Below are 27,705 nucleotides of genomic sequence, written 5' to 3'. Positions count from 1 at the left end.
AGTCCTACAATAAAAAGTGTGGGAACTCAGCAAGACTTCCACTGCCCCTCACAATTAATATTATTTATATATATATATATATATATATATATATATATATATATATATATATATATACACATACATACATACACACACACACTGTATTTATATGTAAATAATCTATACAATTTGGTTAATGGAAGCAAATTAAATCCAATGAAGGGTTGAATGGTTGCCTGAGAATCCTCCTCTGTCACAGAGTCTCATCTGCTTAAGGTGCAATAGTCCTATTTCTGCTGAGGGAAGCTAAATAACCCCAGCGTAAGCCACACAAAAATGTAAGCACCATGTGTTAAACACATTACAGGGTGATCACACAGCAGGACCGCTGACAGGCTTGCATTTAGTGTATTGTATGAAGTGTTCCTGCCCATTACTAGAGGATCTCACTATCCCTCTAACCAGACTGTGCTCTTGCTCCTTCCACCAGCAGCATTAGTGTTTACTGAAGCATTTATGTTCTCTGTCCAGAGGCAACTTCGTTTCTCCTGCAAAATTAGTGCAGGAACTCCGTTCCCATGCATTCCCGTCCGACTTGACCCCTGCGCAAACTCCTAAATAACCCACACACTAGTTAATTTTACCACCACTTTTGATTGGAATATGCATAATCACATGATTTATGACATCAGCCAGTCTGATTCAAATACACATTATAAACTATCACTAACGAATCAAATTGCTCAATACTTGTGTCATTGATCATTCATCAGAACTTGTAAGTGCCATTTGTTACATTGTGTATTATACTTTGAAAGTATGTATATGTGAAATTAGTATTAAAGATAAACATTGATGCTGACATTAGGACACACAGTGTAATATTTCAGACAAGGATTTTAAAATTCGAATTGATGTTTTATTCACTATAATCTTAAGATGATAGCTCAAAGGGATAGCCCACCTAACTTTAAACTGTCTTGATTCAGATACAGCAGAAATAAAAATCACCTCTTTACTGGTATTCTATTTTCACTATATTTCTTCCTTCTCTTCTCTTGAATTTATTTTTCAGTAAGAAATGTCATCTTACTTGCCAGCCCATTTTATAACACCTGTGAAGGGGTGATTTTTAAAAATAGATTGCAATCAGGAGAGGTTAGACAGGTGCAGAGAGAAAACTGGCCCAGCTCTTAAAGGGACAGGAAACCCCAAAATATTATTTCATGATTTGGATAGAAAATACAATTATAAACAACGTTCAAATTTCCTTCTATTATTAAATTTGCTTCATTCTCTTGTTATCATTTGCTTAATGAACAGCATTGCACTACTGGCAGCTAACTGAACACATCTATTTAGCCAATCACAAGAGACAAATGTGTGCAGGCACCAATTAGCAGCTAGCTCCCACTAGTGTAGGATATGTGCATATTCTTTTCCAACAAGGGATACCAAGAGAACAAAGCACATTTGAAAATTACATGCTCTATCTGAATCATGCAACTTAAATTTTTACTTTCCTATCCCTTTAAAATATCCATTGATTGCAAATAAATACATATGATACCCTGATTACATGTTATATTTGCAATTATTCCTGCCCAGAATAATAATACATTTACAATATATACATATAGTGGTATAAATAAACACAGAGATATGACAGACAACATTGTTTAGAAAAAAAAAAGGAACTTAGGGTAATGTAAATATGTTTGCAAAAGATATCTGACATAACACACACTCACACATATATAATATATATATATATATATATATATAGATATATATATATATATATATATATATATATATATATATATATATATATATATATATAAAAACAAAAATAAGTATGAGAGAGTAGGTAATATTGCTGAAACCAAAAATATGTATATATTGTCTGGTGCCACCCTTAATAATATCATATCCAAAAATTCAAACAGAGAGAATGTAATCACAACATATAATACTGTTGTGAGAAAAGCAAGGGATTTTAAAGAAGGCACACAGGATTTGGTAAAAAATCGAATTTATTAATGTCTATTTAAATCCCAAACCACATATATGTGGATCACAAAATGACAAGGTCAATCATTATCTAAAAGTGAGCATTCTTAACCAAATAAAAGGCAAATTTCAAAGATTAAATGCTATTGGAAGGACAAGGACCTCTAAGCATACGTATGCTAGTAAACTAAGGATAAGGCCTAACCTACCATCTGTTACATAAACAAGGTAACAAAATGTAAGCAAATCTAAGCATAAACGTAATGGTAACAAGTTATATTGTAACAAAGGTACTCGTTGCAATAAAACATTTTCAAACAGGCAATTGAAGAAGGAGGCAAACGCCTAAAGTAAAGTCATAAAGTCTGTAAAACAAACGTAAATATCTGCTGTTTGAGGCATGAAGTTCATATGTTTTACTTAGCTGCTGGATTTGGATCCGATAATGCCGATTCAAAGTTGATGCAGCGTTCAGAGCGTGTGACGTCACTTTCAGCCTGAGGTGTGGTTGTTGGCCTGTTAGTGATTTGTTAGATGGTGAGAGGTGTGTCCCAAACTCCGAGATTCCATCCACTGGATTGGCCAGTTGTAACCGGTGAAAGAAACCAGGCTTCCACCGATGTTATATCGCTAAGCACATACCAGGATGTACTATATACTCAAAGAAGTATAGCGAAACAGCCACAAACTAATCCAAACGATTTCTCAGCAATGGGTCTCCCTTTCAAACACACCTTCAAATAGATGAAAAACGCTCTGTCCAGCGTGAGGTAAAAAGCCACATTCTCCAGTGACTATCCACTTAAAGTTAAACGCTCTCTCCCAACATGCAGCATCAGATAGAAAAGGAAAGTCAATGTTGAATCAGTTCCAAATAGAAAACAAACTTGTACCATAAATGTGTTATCTTAGTTTTCTTTGAAAAATGCACAAAAAAGGCAGGAGTTAGTCGACCTCACTCCTGACTGATGTCACTGATGTAGCACATAGGTGCTAAAGTCACACAAAGTGCCAACGCACGTTTCACCCCTGCAGCAAGATTGTGTCTAAGGGGTTCATCAGGGCTTTCCTTTTCTATCTGATGCTGCATGTTGGGAGAGAGCGTTTAACGCAAGGATATATGTACAAATTCTAGCATTAATAATAATTTAAAAAAAAAATATGACTCCTAGAAATACAAATACACATTAATTTCTGTGAAAGTATCATAGAACAAATCAATATAAAAATAACTTTCTATGAAATATTGTTTGTTGAGATATAAATGAATATATTTCTTGGACATTAACAGATGAAAGATAAAAGATTAGCTTTAGAGAAATGTGCTTGTTAATGGACAGTAATGAAATGGTATAAATAAAGTTGGGAAAAACCTGAATAACCGCGACATCCATGACTGTTAGTTAACACCAGTCCGATGCTCTTCGCACCGTACGTGACGCGCATGTTTTTGACGGCTTTTTTGATAAAAAAAGAAGATCGTATTCATGTCCGCGGCAGCGATGTCTGGCAAGCGTATTGACCCCGGCGAATGCAACATAGTTGACACTTTGATAAATAGGCCCCAAAAGGTTAAAAAAAATAAAAGATACTTTGATTTGGTTAACTTGACAGTGCATGTGTTTGAAGTATCCTCTTTACTCATGGGGTTGTTTAGAAGCTGGAATTACTTTTTGTATACAAACTGTACCAAAATATTTATTTTTTTTAAATAAATGAATTTTAGATTTATTCAGTATTTGTTCTGGGATTACACAAAATGCATTGCAAGAGTACACTAGGAACCATGACCTGTAGGCTGGAAAAGCATGAGCTAGTTAAATGTTGCATTTCTTAGGCTAATGTCTGATTATTATTTTTTTATGACTTGCTGCTCATGTATTTGAGTTATTTGATAATGTATTTTCCTTATAAGCACAGGCAATGCTATCTCCTTGTTTTGCGGGTGTGTGTTTGTGTTCTTGCCTCTGTTTCCTAAACCATCAACTTTCTCTTCTACAATTGTTCATGGTCACTGTTGAGGTGGGGAGAGTTTAGGATTAAAGAGCCAAGTGTACAACAATGTAATTCTGCATTCTGTCATAAAAAAATGTTTTATACATTGTAGGAAGTTGTTTTTTATACACAATTGCTCATTGAAAGTTTCATCATGAAATGTATGTATCACTTGTCATTAACAGATATTTTAACATTTGTTTGCAAACCCAACAAGTAAAACTATTTCTACTCTAGTTCTTCATTTAGAAAAGTTTGGAAACACCTGTTTTTAGATATGCAGTTCGTATGTATGTTTGCCTGTAGATGCATATATAATGCTGACTAGTGACATACAGAACCAATGAAGCAGGTATATTAATGTTTTTTTATGATCTTCTTACAGGTGTCTTTGATATCCCTAATTTTAACATTTATTGTCCTCATAATCATCATTATAAGAGCATCTTCATTGACTTCAATAATGTAAGTAATTTCAAGGGCATGCATGTTTTAATTATTAAAAGTTAAATTTGATCCAAACCTTGGCTTGAGATTAGGCGTTAGGTCCCAGATTGTTCTTAGGTTTTATGGTTTTGTTAAAAAAAAAAAAAAAAAATTAGGTGGATTCTTAAATTAAAGGGACATAATACTCATATGTTAAATCACTTGAAACCGATGCAGTATAACTGTACAAAGTTGACAGGAAAATATCACCTGAGCATCTCTATGTAAAAAAAGAAGATATTTTACCTCACAACTTCCTCAGCTCAGCAGAATAAGTTCTGTGTAAAAAGTTATATTCAACTGCAGCTCAGCTGCAGGTAAAAAAAATATAGAAAATGAAGAAATAAACAGCAGCTCGCTCCCTTAGCTGACCCGGGACAGACATACTGATTTGCTGCTTAGAAGTCCTTTGCAATGGGATGTGGCTACTGAAGAATTTTTTAAGTAAAATATCTTTCTTTTTTACATAGAGATGTTCAGGTGATATTTTCTAGTCAGCTTTTTACAGCTATGCTGCATCACTTTCAAGTGTTTCAACATTTGGGTATCATGGTCCTTTAATCAATATTAGAAAAACATAATTTATGTAAGAACTTACCTGATAAATTCATTTCTTTCATATTAGCAAGAGTCCATGAGCTAGTCACGTATGGGATATACATTCCTACCAGGAGGGGCAAAGTTTCCCAAACCTCAAAATGCCTATAAATACACCCCTCACCACACCCACAAATCAGTTTAACGAATAGCCAAGAAGTGGGGTGATAAGACAAAAGTGCGAAAGCATAAAAAATAAGGATTTGGAATAATTGTGCTTTTTACAAAAAAATCATAACCACCACAAAAAGGGTGGGCCTCATGGACTCTTGCTAATATGAAAGAAATGAATTTATCAGTTAAGTTCTTACATAAATTATGTTTTCTTTCATGTAATTAGCAAGAGTCCATGAGCTAGTGACGTATGGAATAATGAATACCCAAGATGTGGATCTTCCACGCAAGAGTCACTAGAGAGGGAGGGATAAAATAAAGACAGCCAATTCCGCTGAAAAATAATCCCCAACCAAAACAAAGTTTAAATCTTATAATGAAAAAAAAACTGAAATTATAAGCAGAAGAATCAAACTGAAACAGCTGCCTGAAGTACTTTTCTACCAAAAACTGCTTCAGAAGAAGAAAACACATCAAAATGGTAGAATTTAGTAAAAGTATGCAAAGAAGACCAAGTTGCTGCTTTGCAAATCTGATCAACCGAAGCTTCATTCTTAAATGCCCAGGAAGTAGAGACTGACCTAGTCGAATGAGCTGTAATCCTTTGAGGCGGAGATCTACCCGACTCAACATAAGCATGATGAATCAAAGACTTTAACCAAGATGCCAAGGAAATGGCAGAAGCCTTCTGAACTTTCCTAGAACCAGAAAAAATAACAAATAGACTAGAAGTCTTTCTGAAATCTTTAGTAGCTTCAACATAATATTTCAAAGCTCTAACCACATCCAAAGAATGCAACGATCTTTCCTTAGAATTCTTAGGATTAGGACACAATGAAGGAACCACAATTTCTCTACTAATGTTGTTAGAATTCACAACCTTAGGAAAAAATTTAAATGAAGTTTGCAACACCGACTTATCCTGATGAAAAATCAGAAAAGGAGACTCACAAGAAAGAGCAGATAATTCAGAAACTCTTCTAGCAGAAGAGATGGCCAAAAGAAACAAAACTTTCCAAGAAAGTAATTTAATATCCAGCGAATGCATAGGTTCAAACGGAGGAGCTTGAAGAGCCCCCAGAACCAAATTCAAACTCCAAGGAGGAGAAATTGACTTAATAACAGGTTTTATACGAACCAAAGCCTGTACAAAACAATGAATATCAGGAAGACTAGCAATCTTTCTGTGAAAGAGAACAGAAAGAGCAGAGATTTGTCCCTTCAAGGAACTTGCAGACAAACCTTTATCCAAACCATCCTGAAGAAACTGTAAAATTCTAGGAATTCTAAAAGAACACCAAGAAATGTAAGTCTTCCAGATTCGATCATATATTTTTCTAGATACAGATTTACGAGCCTGTAACATAGTATTAATTACGGAGTCAGAGAAACCTCTATGACTGAGAATCAAGCGTTCAATCTCCATACCTTCAAATTTAAGGATTTGAGATCCTGATGGAAAAAAGGACCTTGCGATAGAAGGTCTGGTCTTAACGGAAGAGTCCACGGTTGGCAAGCAGCCATCCGGACAAGATCCGCATACCAAAACCTGTGAGGCCATGCTGGAGCCACCAGCAGAACAAACGAACGCTCCTTTAAAATCTTGGAAATCACTCTTGGAAGAAGAACTAGAGGCGGAAAGATATAGGCAGGATGATACTTCCAAGGAAGTGACAATGCATCCACTGCTTCCGCCTGAGGATCCCTGGATCTGGACAGATACCTGGGAAGCTTCTTGTTTAGATGAGAAGCCATCAGATCTATTTCTGGAAGTCCCCACATTTGAACAATCTGAAGAAATACCTCTGGGTGAAGAGACCATTTGCCCGGATGTAACGTTTGGCGACTGAGATAATCCGCTTCCCAATTGTCTATACCTGGGATATGAACCGCAGAAATTAGACAGGAGCTGGATTCCGCCCATACCAGTATTCAAGATACTTCTTTCATAGCCAGAGGACTGTGAGTCCCTCCTTGATGATTGACATATGCCACAGTTGTGACATTGTCCGTCTGAAAACAAATGAACGACTCTCTCTTTAGAAGAGGCCACGACTGAAGAGCTCTGAAAATTGCACGGAGTTCCAAAATGTTGATTGGTAATCTCGCCTCCTGAGATTCCCAAACCCCTTGTGCTGTCAGAGACCCCCAAACAGCTCCCCAACCTGTCAGACTTGCATCTGTTGAGATCACAGTCCAGGTCGGAAGAACAAAAGAAGCCCCCTGAACTAAACGATGGTGGTCTGTCCACCACGTCAGAGAGTGTCGTACAATCGGTTTTAAAGATATTAATTGAGATATCTTTGTATAATCCCTGCACCACTGATTCAGCATACAGAGCTGAAGAGGTCGCATGTGAAAACGAGCAAAGGGGATCGCGTCCGATGCAGCAGTCATAAGACCTAGAATTTCCATGCATAAGGCTACCGAAGGGAATGATTGAGACTGAAGGTTTCGACAAGCTGGACATGGACACTGAATCTATCTGGAAACCTAAAAAGGTTACCCTTGTCTGAGTAATCAACGAACTCTTTGGTAAATTGATCCTCCAACCATGTTCTTGAAGAAACGATACAAGTCAATTCGTATGAGATTCTGCTAAATGTGAAGACTGAGCAAGTACCAAGATATCATCCAAATAAGGAAATACCACAATACCCTGTTCTCTGATTACAGATAGAAGGGCACCGAGAACCTTTGTAAAAATCCTTGGAGCTGTTGCTAGGCCAAACGGCAGAGCCACAAACTGGTAATGCTTGTCTAGGAAAGAGAATCTCAGAAACTGATAGTGATCTGGATGAATCGGAATATGCAGATATGCATCTTGTAAATCTATTGTGGACATATAATGCTCTTGCTGAACAAAAGGCAGAATAGTCCTTATAGTTACCATTTTGAATGTTGGTATCCTTACATAACGATTCAATATTTTTAAATCCAGAACTGGCCTGAAGGAATTCTCCTTCTTTGGAACAATGAAGAGATTTGAGTAAAACCCCAGCCCCTGTTCCAAAACTGGAACTGGCATAATTTCTCCAGCCAACTCTAGATCTGAAACACATTTCAGAAATGCTTGAGCCTTCACTGGATTTATTGGGACACGGGAAACAAAAAATCTTTTTGCAGGAGACCTTATCTTGAAGCCTATTCTGTACCCTTGTGAAACAATGTTCTGGATCCAAAGATTGTGAATCGAATTGATCCAAATTTCTTTGAAAAATCGTAATCTGCCCCCTACCAGCTGGGCTGGAATGAGGGCCGCACCTTCATGTGGACTTGGGAGCTGGCTTTGGCTTTCTAAAAGGCTTGGATTTATTCCAGACTGGAGATGGTTTCCAAACTGATACCGCTCCTGTAGGGGAAGGATCAGGCTTTTGTTCCTTATTGTGACAAAAGGAACAAAAACGATTAGCAGACCTAAATTTACCTTTAGATTTTTTATCCTGTGGTAAAAAAGTTCCTTTCCCCCCAGTAACAGTTGAAATAATAGAATCCAACTGTGAACCAAACAATGTATTACCCTGGAAAGAAAGGGAAAGCAAAGTTGACTTAAAAGACATATCAGCATTCCAAGTTTTAAGCCATAAAGCTCTTCTAGCTAAAATAGCTAAAGACATATACCTGACATCAACCCTTATGGTATCAAAGATGGCATCACAAATAAAGTTATTAGCATGTTGAAGAAGATTAACAATGCTATGAGTATTATGATCTGTTACTTGTTGTGCTAAAGCCTCCAACCAGAAAGTTGAAGCTGCAGCAACATCCGCCAAAGATATAGCAGGCCTAAGAAGATTACCTGAACATAAGTAAGCTTTTCTTAGAAAGGATTCAATTTTCCTATCTAAAGGATCCTTAAAGGAAGTACTATCTGCCGTAGGAATAGTAGTACGTTTAGCAAGAGTAGAGATAGCCCCATCAACCTTAGGGATTTTGTCAGATGGCACAGGATATAATTGCTTAAACCGTTTAGAAGGAGTAAATGAATTACCCAAATTATTCCATTCCCTAGAAATTACTTCAGAAATAGCATCAGGGACGGTAAAAACTTCTGGAATAACTACAGGAGGTTTAAAAACCGTATTCAAACGTTTAGATTTAGTATCAAGAGGACCAGATTCCTCTATTTCTAATGCAATTTAAGACTTCTTTAAGAAAAGAACGAATAAATTCCATTTTAAATAAATATGAAGATTTATCAGTATCAACCTCTGAAACAGAATCCTCTGAACCAGAGGAATCATTATCAGAATCAGAATGATGATGTTCATTTAAAAATTCATCTGAAAAAAGTTTTAAAAGACCTTTTATGTTTACTAGAAGGAGGAATAACAGACATAGCCTTCTTAATAGATTTAGAAACAAAATCTCTTATGTTAATAGGAACACCCTGAATATTAGATGTTGATGGAACAGCAACAGGTAATGGAACATTACTAAAGGAAACATTATCTGCATTAACAAGTTTGTCATGACATTCATTACAAACAACAGCCGGAGGAACAGATACCACAAGTTTACAACAAATACACTTAACTTTGGTAGATCCAGCATCAGGCAGCAATTTTCCAGAAGTATCTTCTGATTCAGGGTCAATCTGAGACATCTTGCAATATGTAATAGAAATAACAACATATAAAGCAAAATTTATCAAATTCCTTAAAAGACAGTTTCAGGAATGGGAAAAAATGCCAATGAACAAGCTTCTAGCAACCAGAAGCAAATAAACAATGAGACTTAAATAATGTGGAGACAATAATGATGCCCATATTTTTTAGTGCCAAAAAAGACGCCCACATTATTTGGCGCCTAAATGCTTTAAGCGCCAAAAATGACGCCACATCCGGTAACACCAACATTTTTGGTGCAAAAACGTCAAAAAAAAATGACACAACTTCTGGCGACAAGTATGACGCCGGAAATGACAAAGAAAATTTTTTTTGCGCCAAAAAAGTCAGCGCCAAGAATGACGCAATAAAATGAAGCATTTTCAGCCCCCGCGAGCCTAACAGCCCACAGGAGAAAGTCAAATTTTAAGGTAAGAAAAAATTGATTATTCAAATGCATTATCCCAAATAATGAAACTGACTGTCTGAAATAAGGAATGTTGAACATCCTGAATCAATGCAAATAAATGTTTAAACACATATATTTAGAACTTTATAAAAAAGTGCCCAACCATAGCTTAGAGTGTCACAAAAATAAGACTTACTTACCCCAGGACACTCATCTACATGTAGTAGAAAGCCAAACCAGTACTGAAACGAGAATCAGTAGAGGTAATGGTACATAAGAGTATATTGTCGATCTGAAAAGGGAGGTAAGAGATGAATCTCTACGACCGATAACAGAGAACCTATGAAATAGACCCCGTAGAAGGAGATCATTCAATTCAAATAGGCAATACTCTCTTCACATCCCTCTGACATTCACTGCACACTGAGAGGAAAACCGGGCTCCAGCCTGCTGCGAAGCGCATATCAACGAAGAATCTAGCACAAACTTACTTCACCACCTCCATGGGAGGCAAAGTTTGTAAAACTGATTTGTGGGTGTGGTGAGGGGTGTATTTATAGGCATTTTGAGGTTTGGGAAACTTTGCCCCTCCTGGTAGGAATGTATATCCCATACGTCACTAGCTCATGGACTCTTGCTAATTACATGAAAGAAAATAGTCTAGTCATAAACAGAAACTTTTGTAATAATGGAGTTTTAATTTTCTCTTTAAAAACACACACACACACACAAATAATTGAGGTTAAGAGCTTGCCTATTGGAAATTCAAAATGTAAACATTATTTTACAAATAATAATAATAATAATAATAATAATGCTATTACAATAAAAAGCTATAATAAATAAATGTAGAAATAAAAATTGTATTTCTACTGTAAGTTTATATTGTGGCCACAAGATGGCAGCATCTGAAAGAAATTTCTCTGACTTTTCCTGAAGAAATTAATGCTTTCAAAATGATATTGATAATCAGCAGAAAAGCTTTTTCTTTTTAATGATTCTAGCCGTATTTTTTTTTTTTTTTTATGTTATAAAAAATGATGGTGTAGTAATAAAGCCTGCATACAAACCCAGTGTTAAAGGGACACTGGACCCAATTTTTTTCTTTTGTGATTCAGATAGAGCATGATATTTTAAGCAACTTTCTAATTTACTCCTTTTATCAAATTTTCTTTATTCTCTTGGTATCTTTATTTGAAATGCAAGAATGTAAGTTTAGATGCCGGCCCATTTTTTTGGTGAACAACCTGGGTTGTCCTTGCTGATTGGTGGATAAATTCATCCACCAATAAAAAAGTGCTGTCCAGAGGTCTGAACAAAGAGCAAAGCTTAGATGCCTTCTTTTTCAAATACAGATAGCAAGAGAATGAAGAAAAATAGGAGTAAATTAGAAAGTTGCTTAAAATTGCATGCTCTATCTGAATCATGAAAGAAAAAAATTGGGTTCAGTGTCCCTATTGGCTGACTACTTTTATAAATATTCAGTTAATATCTGCTCCCTAGCCCCAAACCTTGGGATTTATTTCAATCTTTATGTTTTTTTTTCCTGATGTTGGAAAAACGGGATAAAATGTTTTTTTGTTTTTTTTTCTGCTAACAAACGGCTAGATTACAAGTCGTGCGTTGACTGCTGCGCGCACATTATGTTTTTTCTTTAGGCTCCCTCCAGCGTCTTCAGCCTCTCTAGCCTAATATCATTAATATCATAAGGACTAGTGAGGCTAGAGAGGCTGAAGGCGCTCAGAGGAGCCTAAAGAAAAAACATATTGCGCGCTTGCTGCAGTGAGCCCGCGACTTGTAATCTCTGCGAAAGTGATCCCAATCTCAGAACTGCTGATAAAGGGGTCATTGAGTCAGTGTGTGTGATTAGCAATTGGATAGAGCACTGTTTATGATAAGCGTTAATCTGAATGTCATTTATATTTTTTGAAACATATTTAGAAGATCTTGTTTTGCGTTTTGGCGAGATATGGATCTAAAATCAAGAAGAACAGTGCAGAATTAATTCCCATAATTAGAAAGTGGCTATAACTTATCTCGGCTTCAAAAACAGGATTTTAACAGTTCTCATACTGTAAATGATGAAACCGCTAAAGTGAGAACTCCCTGTACAGGCTGCAAGCTCCATACCTCATTCTCACTGTACAGAAGAGGGATTTTTTTTGTTTTTTTTTGTTTTTTTTTCAAAAAGCTTTATTGATGTATAAAAGCAATGACAAACAGTGACAACAAAATAACAAATGCATACATAAGATAGTACCATCAAGTACATTGGTGCCTTGGAATAGTAATAAGAGTTTGTTACTGAGGTATAGGAAACATCATACAAAAAGTTCCTTGCCACAGAAGCACCTTGATCCTGTGGTAACTAGCTATATGAAGGGATTTTTACATTTTCTGTAAAGAAATTATAAATCGATGCATATTCAAATGATCGCATAAATACGTGTGCTCTTACTTTAGAATGATAAAACACTATAAATCGTGAGGAAGAGAATAGAAGAGGGATTGTTTTGGACACATTTCTATATCTGTAAGAAGATTGCTGTTTGAAAAACAAACAAGACCTAATGTCGAATACTTAACTCCCAATTTTGGGCTAGATTACAAGTGATTAATTAATTAACGGCTAGATTCTGAGTTTTGCGGTAAGAGCTGCTCGGTACTAACTTGCAAGTTAATACCACCGCTCACTTCCCTACATTGCTGGTATTACAGGTTTACAAAAATCTAGTGTTAGCAAGCAAGAAGTGAGCGTAGAGCAAAATTGAGCTCCATACCGCACTCCAATACCAGCCCTGCTGAAAGCTGCAGTTAGCTGGTTTTACGTGATCGTGCACGATTTCCCCATAGACATCAATGGGGAGAGCCGGCTGAAAAAAAGCCTAACACCTGCAAAAAAGCAGCGTAAAGCTCAGTAACCCAGCCCCATTGATTCCTATGGGGAAACTAAATTTATGTTTACACCTAACACCCTAACATGAACCCCGAGTCTAAACACCCCTAATCTGCTGCCCCCGACATCGCCGACACCTACATTATACTTATTAACCCCTAATCTGCTGCCCCCGACATCACCGACACCTACATTATACTTATTAACCCATAATCTGCTGCCCCCAACATCGCCAACACCAACATTATATTTATTAACCCCTAATCTCCCACCCCCAATGTCGCCGCAACCTACCTACACTTATTAACCTCTAATCTGCCGCCCCCAACGTCGCCGCCACTATAATAAATATATTAACCCCTAAACCGCCGTCCTCCCGCATCACAAACACTAGTTAAATATTATTAACCCAAAATCTGCCAATCCTAACATCGCCGCCACCTACCTACATTTATTAACCCCTAATCTGCCGCCCCAATGTCGCCGCCACTATACTAAATTTATTAACCCCTAAACCTATCCCTTAATCTAACCCTAACCCTAACACCCACTAACTTTAATGTAATTAAAATAAATCTAAATAAAACCTACTATTAATAACGAAATAATTCCTATTTAAAACTAAATACTTACCTGTAAAATAAACCCTAAGTTAGCTACAATATAACCAATAGTTACATTGTAGCTACCTTAGGTTTTTTTTATTTCACAGGTAAGTTTTTATTTATTTTAACTAGGTAGAATAGTTACTAAATAGTTATTAACTATTTACTAGCTACCTAGTTAAAATAAATACAAATTTACCTGTAAAATAAAACCTAACCTAAGTTACACTAACACCTAACCTTACACTACAATTAAATCAATTACCTAAATAAGATACAATTACCTAAATTACAAAAAAAAAGCCCTAAATTACACAAAATAAAAAAAGAAATTATCAGATATTTAAACTAATTACACCTAATCTAATAGCCCTATCAAAATAAAAAATCCCCCCCCAAAAAAAAACAAAAAACCCTAGCCTAAACTAAACTACCAATAGCCCTTAAAAGGGCCTTTTGCGGGGCATTGCCTCAAAGAAATCAGCTATTTTACCTGTAAAAAAATACAAACACCCCCAACAGTAAAACCCATTACCCACACAACCAACCCCCCAAATAAAATCCTAACTAAAAAAACCTAAGATCCCCATTGCCCTGAAAAGGGCATTTGGATGGGCATTGCCCTTAAAAGGGCATTTAATTCTTTTTCAAGTGCCCAAACCCCTAATCTAAAAATAAAACCCACCCAATAAACCCTTAAAAAAGCCTAACACTAACCCCGAAGATCCACTTACAGTTTTTGAAGACCCGACATCCATCCTCAACGAAGTGGCAGAAGTCCTCATTGAAGCCGGCAGATGTCTTCATCCAAGCAGCAGAAGTCTTCATCCAAGCCCGCAGAAGTCTTCATCCAGACGGCATCTTCTATCTTCATCCATCCGGCGCGGATCGGCTCCATCTTCAAGACATCCGGCGCGGAGCATCTTCTTCAATCGAAGTCTTCTTACAGAATGAAGGTTCCTTTAAATGACGTCATCCAAGATGGCGTCCCTTGAATTCCGATTGGCTGATAGAATTCTATCAGCCAATCGGAATTAAAGGTGAAAACATCCTATTGGCTGATTGGATCAGCCAATAGGATTGAGCTCACATTCTATTGACTGTTCCAATCAGCCAATAGAATGCGAGCTCAATCCTATTGGCTGATTGGATCAGCCAATAGGATTGAAGCTCAATCCTATTTGATGATTGCATCAGCCAATAGGATTTTTTTACCTTTAATTCCGATTGGCTGTTAGAATTGTATCAGCCAATCGGAATTCAAGGGACGACATCTTGGATGACGTCACTTAAAGGAACCTTAATTCTGCAAGAAGACTTCGATTGGAGAGGATGCTCCGGATGTCTTGAAAATGGAGCCGCTCCGTGCCGGATGGATGAATATAAAAGATGCCGTCTTCTAAAAAGAGCCTTAACGCTGCTTTTTCACTCATACCGCAAAACTCGGAATCTAGCTGTAAGTGATTTCAAGTGAAGCACTATTTATCTCTGACACTCGCGTGCTAACTCCTCTAGAGGCAGAAACGTGCATCTGGGGTTTGTTTGTTTTCCCTTGTTCAAAGGAGATTTGCCTGGTATTTCGGTGCTGGACTGTCATTTGGCAGGGTCAGACTGATATGCTACAGGAGATTTTACCTTTGTGAAAGGCATAGTGTGCAGAAAGAGTTTGTACCCTGGGAGTAAGGAGGGACTAAGCAAGGAAATATTTCCAGCTTCAGTTCTAAGCCTAGTTGAGTGCATCTCTATCGGCTAGATTACGAGTTTTGCATTAAGCTGAAAAAGCAGCATTAACAGGTCCTAACATTCTAAAGTCAGTAGTTATGAGTTTTACACTACAAAGACGTAGCATAAAACTCATAACTAAAGTGCTAAAAAGTACACTAACACCCATAAACTACATATTAACCCCTAAACTGAGGCCCTCCCGCATCGCAAACACTAAAATAAATTTTTTAACCCCTAATCTGCCGCTCCGGACATCGCCGCCACTAGAATAAACATATTAACCCCTAAACTGCCGCACTTCCGCCTCGCAAACACTAGTTAAATATTATTAACCCCTAATCTGCCGCCCCTAACATTGCCGCCAACTACATTATACTTATTAACCCCTAATCTGCTGCTCCGGACATTGCCGCAACCTACATTATATTTATTAATCCCTAATCTGCTGCCCCCAACATCGCCGACACCTACCTACATTTATAAACCCCTAATCTGCCGTTCCCCAACGTCACCGCCACTATATTAAATGTATTAACCCCAAAATCTAAGTCTAACCCTAACCCCCCTAACTTAAATATAATTTAAATAAATCTAAATAAAATTACTATACTTAACTAAATTATTCCTATTTAAAACTAAATACTTACCTATAAAATAAACCCTAAGATAGCTACAATATAACTAATAGTTACATTGTTGCTATTTTAGGATTTATTTTTTATTTTACAGGCAAGTTTGTATTTATTTTAGCTAGGTAGAATAGTTACTAAATAGCTATTAACTATTTAATAACTACCTAGCTAAAATAAATACAAATTGACCTGTAAAATAAAACCTAACCTAAGTTACAATAACACCTAACACTACACTACAATTAAATCAATTAACTAAATTAAATACAATTAAATAAATGAAATTCAATTAGCTAAATCAGAAATAAAAAAACACTAAATTACAGAAAATAAAAAACAAATTACAGATCTTTAAACTAATTACACCTAGTCTAATAGCCCTATCAAAATAAAAAAGACACCCAAAATAATAAAAACCCTAGCCTAAACTAAACTATCAATAGCCCTTAAAAGGGCCTTTTTGGGGGCATTGCCCCCAAAGAAATCAGCTCTTTTACCTGTAAAAAAAAAAAATACAAACAACCCCCTCAACAGTAAAACCCACCACCCACACAACCAACCCCCCAAATAAAAGCCTAACTAAAAAAACCTAAGCTCCCCATTGCCCTGAAAAGGGCATTTGGATGGGCATTGCCCTTAAAAGGGCATTTAGCTCTATTGCAGGCCCAAAGCCCTAACCTAAAAAATAAACCCATCCAATACACCCTTAAAAAAATCCTAACACTAACCCCCGAAGATTCACTTACCGGGAGAAGTCTTCATCCAAGCGGCAAGATGTCCTCAAGGAAGCCGGCCGAAGTGGTCCTCCAGACGAGCAGAAGTGATGCTCCAGACGGGCAGAAGTCTTCATCTAGACGGCATCTTCTATCTTCATCCTTCTGACGCGGAGTGGCTCCATCTTCAAGACATCTGGCGCGGAGCATCCTCTTCAAACGATGTCTTCTTCGGAATGAATATCACTTTAAGTGACGTCATCCAAGATGGCGTCCCTTAGATTCCAAATTGGCTGATAGAATTCTATCAGCCAATCGGAATTAAGGTAGAAAAAATCCTATTGGCTGATGCAATCAGCCAATAGGATTGAGTTGCCAATCTATTGGCTGTTCCAATCAGCCAATAGAATGCGAGCTCAATCCTATTGGCTGATTGGATCAGCCAATAGGATTGAAGTTCAATCCTATTGGCTGATTGCGTCAGCCAATAGGATTTTTTCTACCTTAATTCCGATTGGCTGATTTCTATCAGCCAATCGGAATCTAAGAGACGCCATATTGGATGACATCACTTAAAGTGATATTCATTCCGAAGAAGACATCGTTTGAAGAGGATGCTTCGCACCAGATGTCTTGAACATGGAGCCGCTCCGCGTCGGAAGGATGAAGATAGAAGATGCCGTCTGGATGAAGACTTCTGCCCGTCTGGAGGACCACTTCGGCTGGCTTCCTTGAGGACATCTTGCCGCTTGGATGAAGACTTATCCCGGTAAGTGAATCTTCGGGGGTTAGTGTTTGGATTTTTTTAAGGGTGTATTGGGTGGGTTTATTTTTTAGGTTAGGGCTTTGGGCCTGCAATAGAGCTAAATGTCCTTTTAAGGGCAATGCCCATCCAAATGCCCTGGGGAGCTTAAATTTTTTTAGTTAGGCTTTTATTTGGGGGGTTGGTTGGTATTTTTTTTTTACAGGTAAAAGAGCTGATTTCTTTGGGGCAATGCCCCGCAAAAGGCCCTTTTAAGGGCTATTGATAGTTTAGTTTAGGCTAGGGGTTTATTATTTGGGGGGGGGGGTTATTTTGATAGGGCTATTTCATGTATTTCATATTTCATGTTTTACTGAGTCATTATTTATTTGATGGTTTATGTATTATATGTAAGTATGTTCTAATAAATTGCACATATTTATGACCAATTATGGTATCTTATTAATAATAATTAATTAGTGGTTTGCTTGATATCCTGGTCTTTGAATTGCACCTTATTTTGGTGCATTTTTCTCTCTCTTTATAGCTCAGTGTATAGTTATTGTAACTTAGGTTAGGTTTTATTTTACAGGTAAATTTGTATTTATTTTAGCTAGGTAGTTATTAAATAGTTAATAACTATTTAATAACTATTCTACCTAGTTAAAATAAATACAAACTTGCCTGTAAAATAAAAATAAACCCTAAGCTAGCTACAATGTAACTATTAGTTATATTGTAGCTAGCTTAGGGTTTATTTTAGAGGTAAGTATTTAGTTTTAAATAGGAATAATTTAGTTAATGATAGTAATTTTATTTAGATTTATTTAAACTATATTTAAGTTAGGGGGTGTTAGGGTTAGACTTAGATTTAGGGGTTAATACATTTAATATAGTGGCGGCGACGTTGGGGGCGGCAGATTAGGGGTTAATAAATGTAAGATTAGGGGTGTTTAGGGTGATTAGGGGTTCATGTTAGGGTGTTAGGTGTTTCCCCATAGGGGTTAATAAGTGTAGGTAGGTTGCGGCAACATTGGGGGCGGGAGATTAGGGGTTAATAAATATAATGTAGGTGTCGGCAATGTTGGGGGCGGGAGATTAGGGGTTAATAAGTATAATGTAGGTTGGCGGCGGTGTCCGGAGCAGCAGATTAGGGGTTAATAAGAATAATGTAGGTGTCGGCGATGTCGGGGGCGGCAGATTAGGGGTTAATAAATGTAAGATTAGGGGTGTTTAGGGTGATTAGGGGTTCATGTTAGGGTGTTAGGTGTTTCCCCATAGGAATCAATGGGGCTGCGTTTCTGAGATTTACGCTGTTTTTTTGCAGGTGTTAGACTTTTTCTCAGCCGGCTCTCCCCATTGATGTCTATGGAGAAATTTGGCACGAACACGTATGACCAGCTCACCGCTCACTTAAGCAGTGCTGGTATTGAAGTGCAGTATGGAGCACAATTTTGCTCAACACTCACTTCTTGCCTTTTAACACCGGCTTTGTAAAAACCTGTAATACCAGCGCTGTAGGTAAGTGAGCGGTGATAAAAAACTGCACGGTAGCACCGCATAGATCATAACGCAAAACTTGTAATCTGGCCGTCAGTTTTTTTCTGTAACACCTCTAGAAGTAAGATTTTTGCGTGCGTTGGGTACCGACATAAGTACATATGTACACACACACATATATAAATTAACTAACCCAACACACGTTAAATTCATTTTTGGTCAAGCAAACATGTTTACTTTCAACTTATAACACGCGCGCTATTTCTGATGCGCGAAAACACCAGTGATAAACTCCTTTTCTTTCTAATGACACGATGAGTCCACGGATCATCTAATTACTATTGGGATATTCACCTCCTGGCCAGCAGGAGACGGCAAAGAGCACCACAGCAAAGCTGTGAAATATCACCTCCCTTCTATCCAACCCCAGTCATTCTCTTTGCCTACGTTAGTGTAAGGGAGTGGTAAAGTTAGGTGTCTGGAAAGATTCTTCAATCAAGAGTTTATTATTTTATTTGTAGTACTAGTATGTGCTGTTTTTACTCCAGTGTGTAGCTGTAGTCCATTTCAGTCTCTTCAATAGAGCATTGGTGGCTTTTAAGCAAAGGGAACTTGTGGGACATAATTCTCACTGCGCCTCCCTCATATTTAAATAAAAGTTGCTGCCCTTATTATTATTTTCCACAGGTCAATGTGAGGGAAAGGACCTCTCCAAACCTAGTGAGCTGCCTTGCTGCCAGGCAGATTATTGAGGTAAGTGCTAATTTATTTTCTTAAGCAGCTTTAAGGAAAAGACATGGCACTTTACTATTTCCCTAACAAGGATATTAAATACATTACTCCTAGTGTTGTAAGGGGGATTATGTATGGCAGTATTGCAGGCACTGGGGACTTGAGGAGAACTTGGCTCATTTTGGTGGTTTTATTAACGTTTTTGCATTAAGATGTCTGCTGAGATGTTATTTTTGACACGCCCCCAACAATGGGCCGGGCTTGTGTGAGGTAAAAATGTATCTATTGCGTATTTGTTTTTCTCTCACTTCCTGTGTATGGAGGAGAGATATCTGCATCTTATTGTTTTTCAAGTTTAACTGTCATTTGTTAGCCTGTCATTACTGAAATAGCTCCAGTTTTGGATCCAGGTTTTAAAAAATAAAGCAGTTTCTTTTTAAATAGGCACCTCAGTAAAGCTATTGCTGAGGTGTAGAGGCTGTTTGAGGTGTTATTAAGATATTTTTATTACTCAATATCTTGTAAAATAAAGCAGTTTCATTTTTGTATTTGTTCAAAAAATAAAGCAGTTTCGTTTTTGCATTGCATCAAAAATAAAGCAGTTTCGTTTTAAAATTTAAAGAAACAGTAATGTTTTATCTTTATTTAAATTGTTCATAATTTAATTATTTAATTATTTATATTTATTCTGTTAAGATGGAACAAGACTCTGTTACAGATTACAGATGTCCTTTATGTTTGAATGCTAATATTGAACCACCAATTCCTTTTTGTTCCTCATGTGTGGAAAGAACATTAAATCTTAAGGATAGATTTTTTGAGCCTATATTGTCTAAGACGGATGCTGTCCAGGAGTCTTCTGACAATGTGCAAGATATGCCGCATTTTTCTCCTCAGGTGTCCCAAATTTTAGTACCCATTAATTCAGTGCCCTGCACTTCCTCTCAAGCTCCGGCTGGGGTCTCCTTGCAAGACATTGCTTCCCTCATGTCTTCTGCAGTTTCTGATGCGTTGTCTGCTTTTCCCATGCTACAGGGAAACACAAGAGGAAGTCTAAAGAGTTAGTGTGTAAGGTCAGGGCTGGTGCTTGCATATAGGCAAGTTAGGCAACGGCCTTAGGGCGCCACAGTATGGGGGCGCAAACTGCCGGTGACAAGCAGCAGCATATTTTTTTTTCAGCAGCAACATTTTTTTTTTTTACATTTGCGGCCCCCCCCCCCCATTCCAGACAACCTTTAATATTCTTTGGGCGAATTGGGAAACTGGAGTGCCGTGCTAATACTACTGCCGCCTGTGCTAATACATACATATTGGTTTGTTTGAAATTCAAATGTTTCCCGCGCGTACTGAACAGATGCAGCCTGTGCGCACGGGAAACATTTGAATTTCAGACAAACCAATATGCATGTATTAGCATGGGCGGCAGTAGTATTAGCACGGCACTCCACTTTCCCAATTCGCTTCTGTAGGGATAGGAAAGGAGGAGGGGGTGGAGCTGCTGGAGCAGCTATGCAGGAGCTGCGCTGTCCTGGCTGGAACGGATTTGTGTTGCAAGTAGCTCCGTTCTGAATTGGCAGCAGTCAGACAGTAACAGGTAAAGCAAATCCTAGTGATGATGACCTCAGAGGGAATCCCACACTTGCACAGTGATGTTCAGCATGAAGGGAGCGAGCAGGGGAAGTTATGCTGATGTAGAAGAACGTATACATAGGACTCAATAGGGCTTGGTAAGTTGCTGCAAATACGGCATCATTGAATTTAAAAATTGAACACATGCTAACATTTTGGTTATGTGACAACAGTGCACGTCGTTAGCAATAGCACAGAATAGCAGCTGAGCTGAGCTACACTGCAAGCAAAAAAAAAAAAACAACTGAAACACAGCCAGCTTTAAAACTCCTGTGTCCAGTCCAGCACGCAGCAACTGCTCTGTGTTTCAAGTTGAAACACAGAGAGCAGTTGCTGCATGCTGCTGGACACATGAATTTTAAAGCTGCGTTCAATGTCTGTGATCACTGAAGCAGGTCTGTTCAGTCCAGACACAGATCGTCAATCAGGGACCTGTCTGTTTAAACTACGGCATCAGAACATGATTGCTTGCAGCCTGGCTGCAGAAAGTTAGTTTTACCATAACAATCTAAAAAGTAACATGGTCCTAGTACCTAGGTGCCCTTATCTAAATATGTTTATTAATGTGCGTTTGTGTGTGTGTGTGTCTAAATGTGTGTGTAAATGTCAAAATGTGTGTGTGTTTGTGTAAATGTGTATGTGTGTAAATATGTGTGTTTGTGTAAATGTGTTTGTGTAAATATGTGTGTAAATGTGTGTGTTTGTGCGTCTGTGTAAGTGTGTAAATGTGTGTCTGTGTAAGTGTGTAAATGTGTGTAAATGTGTGTTTGTGTAAATGTGTGTCTGTGTAAGTGTGTAAATATGTGTGTAAATGTGTGTGTTTGTGTAAATGTGTGTGTGTAAGTGTGTAAATGTGTGTGTAAATATGTGTGGCTGAGAATTTTCAATATATATATGTGTGTGTGTGTATACACAGTGTGTGTGTGTATATATATATATATATATATATATATATATATATATATATATATTTGTATATATATATATATATATATATATATATATACACTGTATGTAATAAGCAAGAGCTACCCAGGTGCTGAAACAAAAATGGGCCAGCTCCTTAGCTTGCATTCCAGCTTTTTAAATACAGATACCAGGGAGAATGAAGAAAAATTAATAACAGGATTTACTTTTAAAGTTGCTTAAAATGTCATGCTCTAAAAAACTTGGATTCAATATCCTTTAACAAGCAATAGGATGTATGTAATCAGGTGGGGGGGGGGGGCAAGGGGCGGCAAAATGTATCCTCGCCTGTGTGGCCCAAAAATCCTAGCACCGGGCCCTGTGTAAGGTATCTGACTTGGTCATGGCTATTCTGAATGTTTCCTCATAAATCTGATGAGGAGGATTTTTCGATAGCATCTGAGGGTGGAAATCCTCAGATTCTTGACCAGTGTAATTCCTTCTCTGATGCTGAAGGTGTATCCTTCAGGTTTAAGCTGGAACACATCCATTTACTACTCAAGGAGGTTTTGGCTACTCTGGACAGCCTCTGACTCTACTGTCATTGTCAACCCTAAAAAAGTCTAGTAAACTTAACAAGTATTATGATGTACCTTCCATGCTGGAATGTTTTCCCGTACGCAGATCGGGCTTCAGGAAATTATTGTTAAGGAATTGGAGAAGCCGGGTATTCCTTTTTCTCCTTTCTCCTATTTTTAAGAAGATGTTTCCCAATTGATGACTCGTATCAAGGAGCTCTTGACAAACGGTTCCCCAAGGTGGAAGAGGCAATTTCCACTTTAGCTAAAGAGAACTACTATTCCATAGAGGATAGCTGATCTTTTAAGGACCTATGGATAAGAAACGGTTGGGGTTTTCTTAAGAAAATGTATGTTTACCAGGGTTTACCAATGCAACCTGCGGTGTGTATTGCTACCGTTTCAAGCACGGCGGCATACTGGTTTGATGCTTGTCTGATTGTTTTCAAACAGACATTCCCCTTGAAGAGGTCCAGGGCAGGATCAGGGATCTTAAATTGGCCAATTATTTAATTTCTGATTGCTTCCCTTCAAGTTATCAAGTTGGGAGCAAAGATTCTCTAGTTTTGCCATTCTGGCTCGAAGAGCTTTATGACTGAAATCTTGGTCTGCAGATGTGTTGTCTAAGTCTAAGCTTTTGTTTATTCCTTACAAGGGTAAGACCTTGTTTGGCCCAGCTATGGCTGAGATTATTTCTGACATTACAGGAGGAAAGGGTCATTTCCTTCCTCAGGATAAGAAATCTAAGCAGAAGGGACGTCAGAGTAATTTTCGTTCCTTTCGAAACTTCAAGGGTTAACCTTCCTCTCCCTCTACAAAACATTCAAGACCTTTCCCCCCAGGGGCAGATTTCTTCTCTCAAGATTATCTGTAAACCAGATAAAAAGAGAGGCGTTATTACGTTGTGTTCGGGATCTATCCGAAATGGGAGTGATAGTTCCTTTTCCAGTACAGGAGCAGGGTCTGGGATTGTACTCCAATCTGTTTGTGGTTCCTGAGAAAGAGGGAACCTTCAGACCAAACTTGGATCTCAAAAATCTAAACAAATTCCTCAGAGTACCGTCATTCAAAATGGAAACTATTTGTTCCATTCTTCCCTCTTCCTCCAAGAGGGTCAATTTATGACAACAGTATATTTAAAGGATGCATGCCTTCATGTTCCCATCCACAGGGATCATCACAAGTTTCTGAGATTTGCTTTTCTCCCACAAACACTTCCTCAGTTTGTGGCTCTTCCTTTCGGACTAGCTACAGCTCCAGAATTTTTTCTAAGGTTCTGGGATCTCTGTGGCAGTGCTCCCGGTTACAGGATATTGCAAGTGGCTCCATATCTGGATGACATTTCTGGCTCAGGGCTCAGTCTTTTCATCTAGCATCTCCCACACGGAGATGCTATGTATCCTTCTGCATTCTCCGGTTGGAAGGTGAGATCTGGAAAAGAGTTCCTTAATTCCATCTACAAGGGGTAGTCTTTTGGGAACCATAATAGATTTCGTTTTGAGGAAAAAATATTCTGACGGAGGTCAGAAAAACCAAGATTTTCGAATCTTGTCTGCTCTCTTCCAGTCCTCTCCTCAGCCATCAGTGGCTCCATGTATGGAGGTAAATCGGTCTCATGGTAGCCACCATGGATATTATTCATTTTGCTCAGACAGTGGAATGGGGATTACGCGGATCTGTATCCGCGAAATCATTTGGATCAGATTGCAAAAGATTCTCTTCCTTGGTGGTTGTCTCAGGATCATCTCTCCAGGGAACCTGTTTTTTGAAGACCTATCTGGGTGATAGTGACTATGGACGTCAGCCTGACAGGTTGGGGAGCAGTCTGGGGCCTTCTAAGGGCTCAGGGGACATGGACTTGGGAAGAATCTGTTCTCCCCATAAACATTCTAGAGCTAAGAGCAATCTTCAATGCTCTTCTGGCCTGGCCTCAGCTTCTCCCCGGTTTATCAGATTCACGTCCGTGACAACATAACCTCAAGTGCTTACATCAACCATCAGGGTGGAACCTCGGAGTTCTTTGGCCACGAAAGGGGTGAGAGATTATTCAGTGGGCAGAGACCCACAACTGTTGTCTATCTGTGATCCACAATCTAGGAGTGGACAATTGGGAAGCAGATCTTCTAAGCAGACAGACCTCACCCGGGGGAATGGGAATTGCATCCGGAAGTGTTTTCCAACTTGATTCTCAAATGGGGACAGCCGGATCTAGATCTCATGGCATCTCATCAGAATGCCAAGCTCCCGAGGTGTGGGTCGAGGTCCAGGGACCCTCAGGTGGTTCTGATAGATGCTCTGGCAGTTCATTGCAATTTCAGTCTTGCATACCTATTTCCTCCATTCGCTCCTTCCTAGGGTAATTGCTCGGATCAAGCAAGGGAGGCCGTTGGTGATTTTCATTGCTCCAGCGTGGCCTTGCAGGATTTGGTATGCAGACCTAGTGGAGATGTCATCTCTCCCTCCTTGGAAACTTCCTCTAAGAAAGGACCTTCTACTTCAAGGGCCCTTCCTTCATCCAAATCTAGTTTCTCTGAAGCTGATTGCTTGGATATTGAATGCTTAATTTTATCTAAGCGTGGTTTTTCAGATCAGGTCATTGAGACTATGATTCAGGCTCGCAAGCCAGGAAAATTTACCATAAGATTTGGTGTAAATATCTGTATTGGTGAGATTCCAAAGGCTACTCTTGGAGTAGAGTTCAGATTCCTAGGATTTTATCTTTTCTCCAAGAGGGTTTGGAGAAGGGGTTATCGGCAAGCTCCCTGAAAGGTCAAATTTCTGCCTTATTTATTTTGTTACATAAACGTCTGGCAGAGGTACCAGATGTTCAATCGTTCTGTCAGGCCTTGGTCAGAATCAGGCCTCTTTTCAAACCTGTTACTCCTTCCTGGAGTCTTAATCTTGTTCTTAAGGTTCTTCAGCAGGCTGCTTTTGAACCTATGCATTTCTTAGATATTAAGTTGTTATCTTGGAAGGTTTCGTTTCTTGTTGCTATGTCTTCTGCTTGTAGAGTCTATGAACTCTCGGCTTTACAGCATGAGTCTCCCTATCTTATCTTTCACTTGGATAAGGTTGTTTTACGTACTAAATTGGGTTTTCTTTCTAAAGTAGTTTCAGATTGGAACATTAATCAGGAGATTGTTGTTCCTTCTTTACGTCCTAATCCTTCTTCTTATAAGGAACGTCTTCTGCACAACCTAGACGTGGTTCGTGCTCTGAAATTCTATTTACAGGTGTGTCAGGGCATCTATAAATGTCAGTGTAAAATACATATATATATATATATATATATATATATATATATATATATATATATACATATTTTATCTTATATTATATATATATATACATAAGTATGAAATCTCTCAAATGGTAAGTTTGAGCATGTTCATTTATCCCACTCTATGTATTCCACATCTGAGAACAAAGGACTGTTTCCAAAAGATGTCCCACTGAGGTGTGAATTTAAAATCCCTATCAGATGGTCGCAGACCCCTATTTCTACTCTGAAACCATCTATATTTTTGTATGTTGTAAATCTTGGATCAAACCATGAAGATTCCCTTTCTTGATTAACAGAACATCTGAGAGCAAGATTGTCAGATAGATGACCCCATACAGTGAATAAAGACGAAATGTCTGGGATCTTGCTTGTAGGTAATGAGATTCATAGTGAAAACCAGTTGTAGCTGAAGAAATTATTTTATGTCACATAAGTGTGAATTGCCCCTGCAGAGTTTCCCATATGCAGAACTCAGACAAATTGGCATTTAAAGTCTCTGTATTTTTAAGCATAGGAATGGATATTTAGTGGACCTTAAAAGCAATGACTAATAATAACATTTTAGATAAATGCTGCAAATAGATAAATAAAATAGATATAGATAAATAAAAAGTCATATAACTGATTTGTCTGTAACTTTCAAAAATACTAAGGTAACACCTATATGTATATATTTATTCATCTAGGACATAATATATTAAATAAATATTAGCTGTGTTGAAAAATAAATACATTGATATAAACAAATACTGACCCATTGAATTAAAGATAAACACATTTTTCTCTGTGTTCCAGGAAGCTAATGGAAAATGACAGGAAGAACATTAATGGATATGAAATTGTCTGTTCATATAATATTAAATATGAATGTCTGTTAAATGAAAAATATAAATAACCTAATCTTTTTTTCAGGCACAAATACACATATGGTTGTCCCATAAGAGATGTACTGAATATGAAACATGCTGTGTTTGTATATAAATGTGGGGAAATGACCTGGTGACATTTAGAATGGATTTTGAGAAAATAATAATATGATATTAGAAATAATACTGATGTTTCATATTAAAATAATCTGAATGAATAATGGGACATAGTCCAGTACATATGAACATGTCACTTATTAATATAAAGAAATTATAGCATTTTTAAATACACATTTTAAAGAAATGTTTTTACTGTCTAGGAATGGTTAAATGAAACTGTTTGCTTGTCATGCTGCCCCCGATGGCCAAAATCCAGTATTACAGCCAAAAGATTTGACTGTTAAAAGATGCGTTTCCATAGTAACCATGCATCGCCTAGGGCCAATCAGAGAGATGCTTCCCAGGTGACCAATGAGATGACTAGTTTCCGTAAGGGCCTCCCATATTCCTCACCAATGATTAGACAATATAAGCTGTATGCAAGATAGGAAAGGAGGCTGCTGATGATTTTGCTAAACTGACTGAAAACTGTTGCGTGGGACACAGTCAAACTATAAGCAAAGTGGGCCATACTTTTTCTGATCCATTGCAAATACACTTATTTTCATATGAGGTGGAACAAATTTGGGAGCTGA

At 37.9% G+C, this 27,705-nt stretch overlaps 1 protein-coding gene across 1 annotated transcript in view; it reads left to right on the top strand.

Annotated features, from left to right (window-relative positions):
* SLC38A11 (solute carrier family 38 member 11) overlaps positions 1-27,705 on the top strand; it is a 285,424-nt gene that overhangs the window by 76,264 nt on the left and 181,455 nt on the right. Inside the window, exon 7 of the mRNA XM_053712811.1 lies at positions 4,376-4,455. Within this exon, the coding sequence (XP_053568786.1) occupies positions 4,376-4,455 (80 nt within the window). The remainder of the gene's footprint in view (positions 1-4,375; positions 4,456-27,705) is intronic.

This window comes from Bombina bombina, chromosome 1 (genome assembly GCF_027579735.1).
Source record: "Bombina bombina isolate aBomBom1 chromosome 1, aBomBom1.pri, whole genome shotgun sequence".
Classification (NCBI taxonomy): Eukaryota; Metazoa; Chordata; class Amphibia; order Anura; family Bombinatoridae; genus Bombina; species Bombina bombina.
Note: the sequence above shows the minus strand (reverse complement) of the source record. Positions and strands in the feature narration are given on the sequence as shown.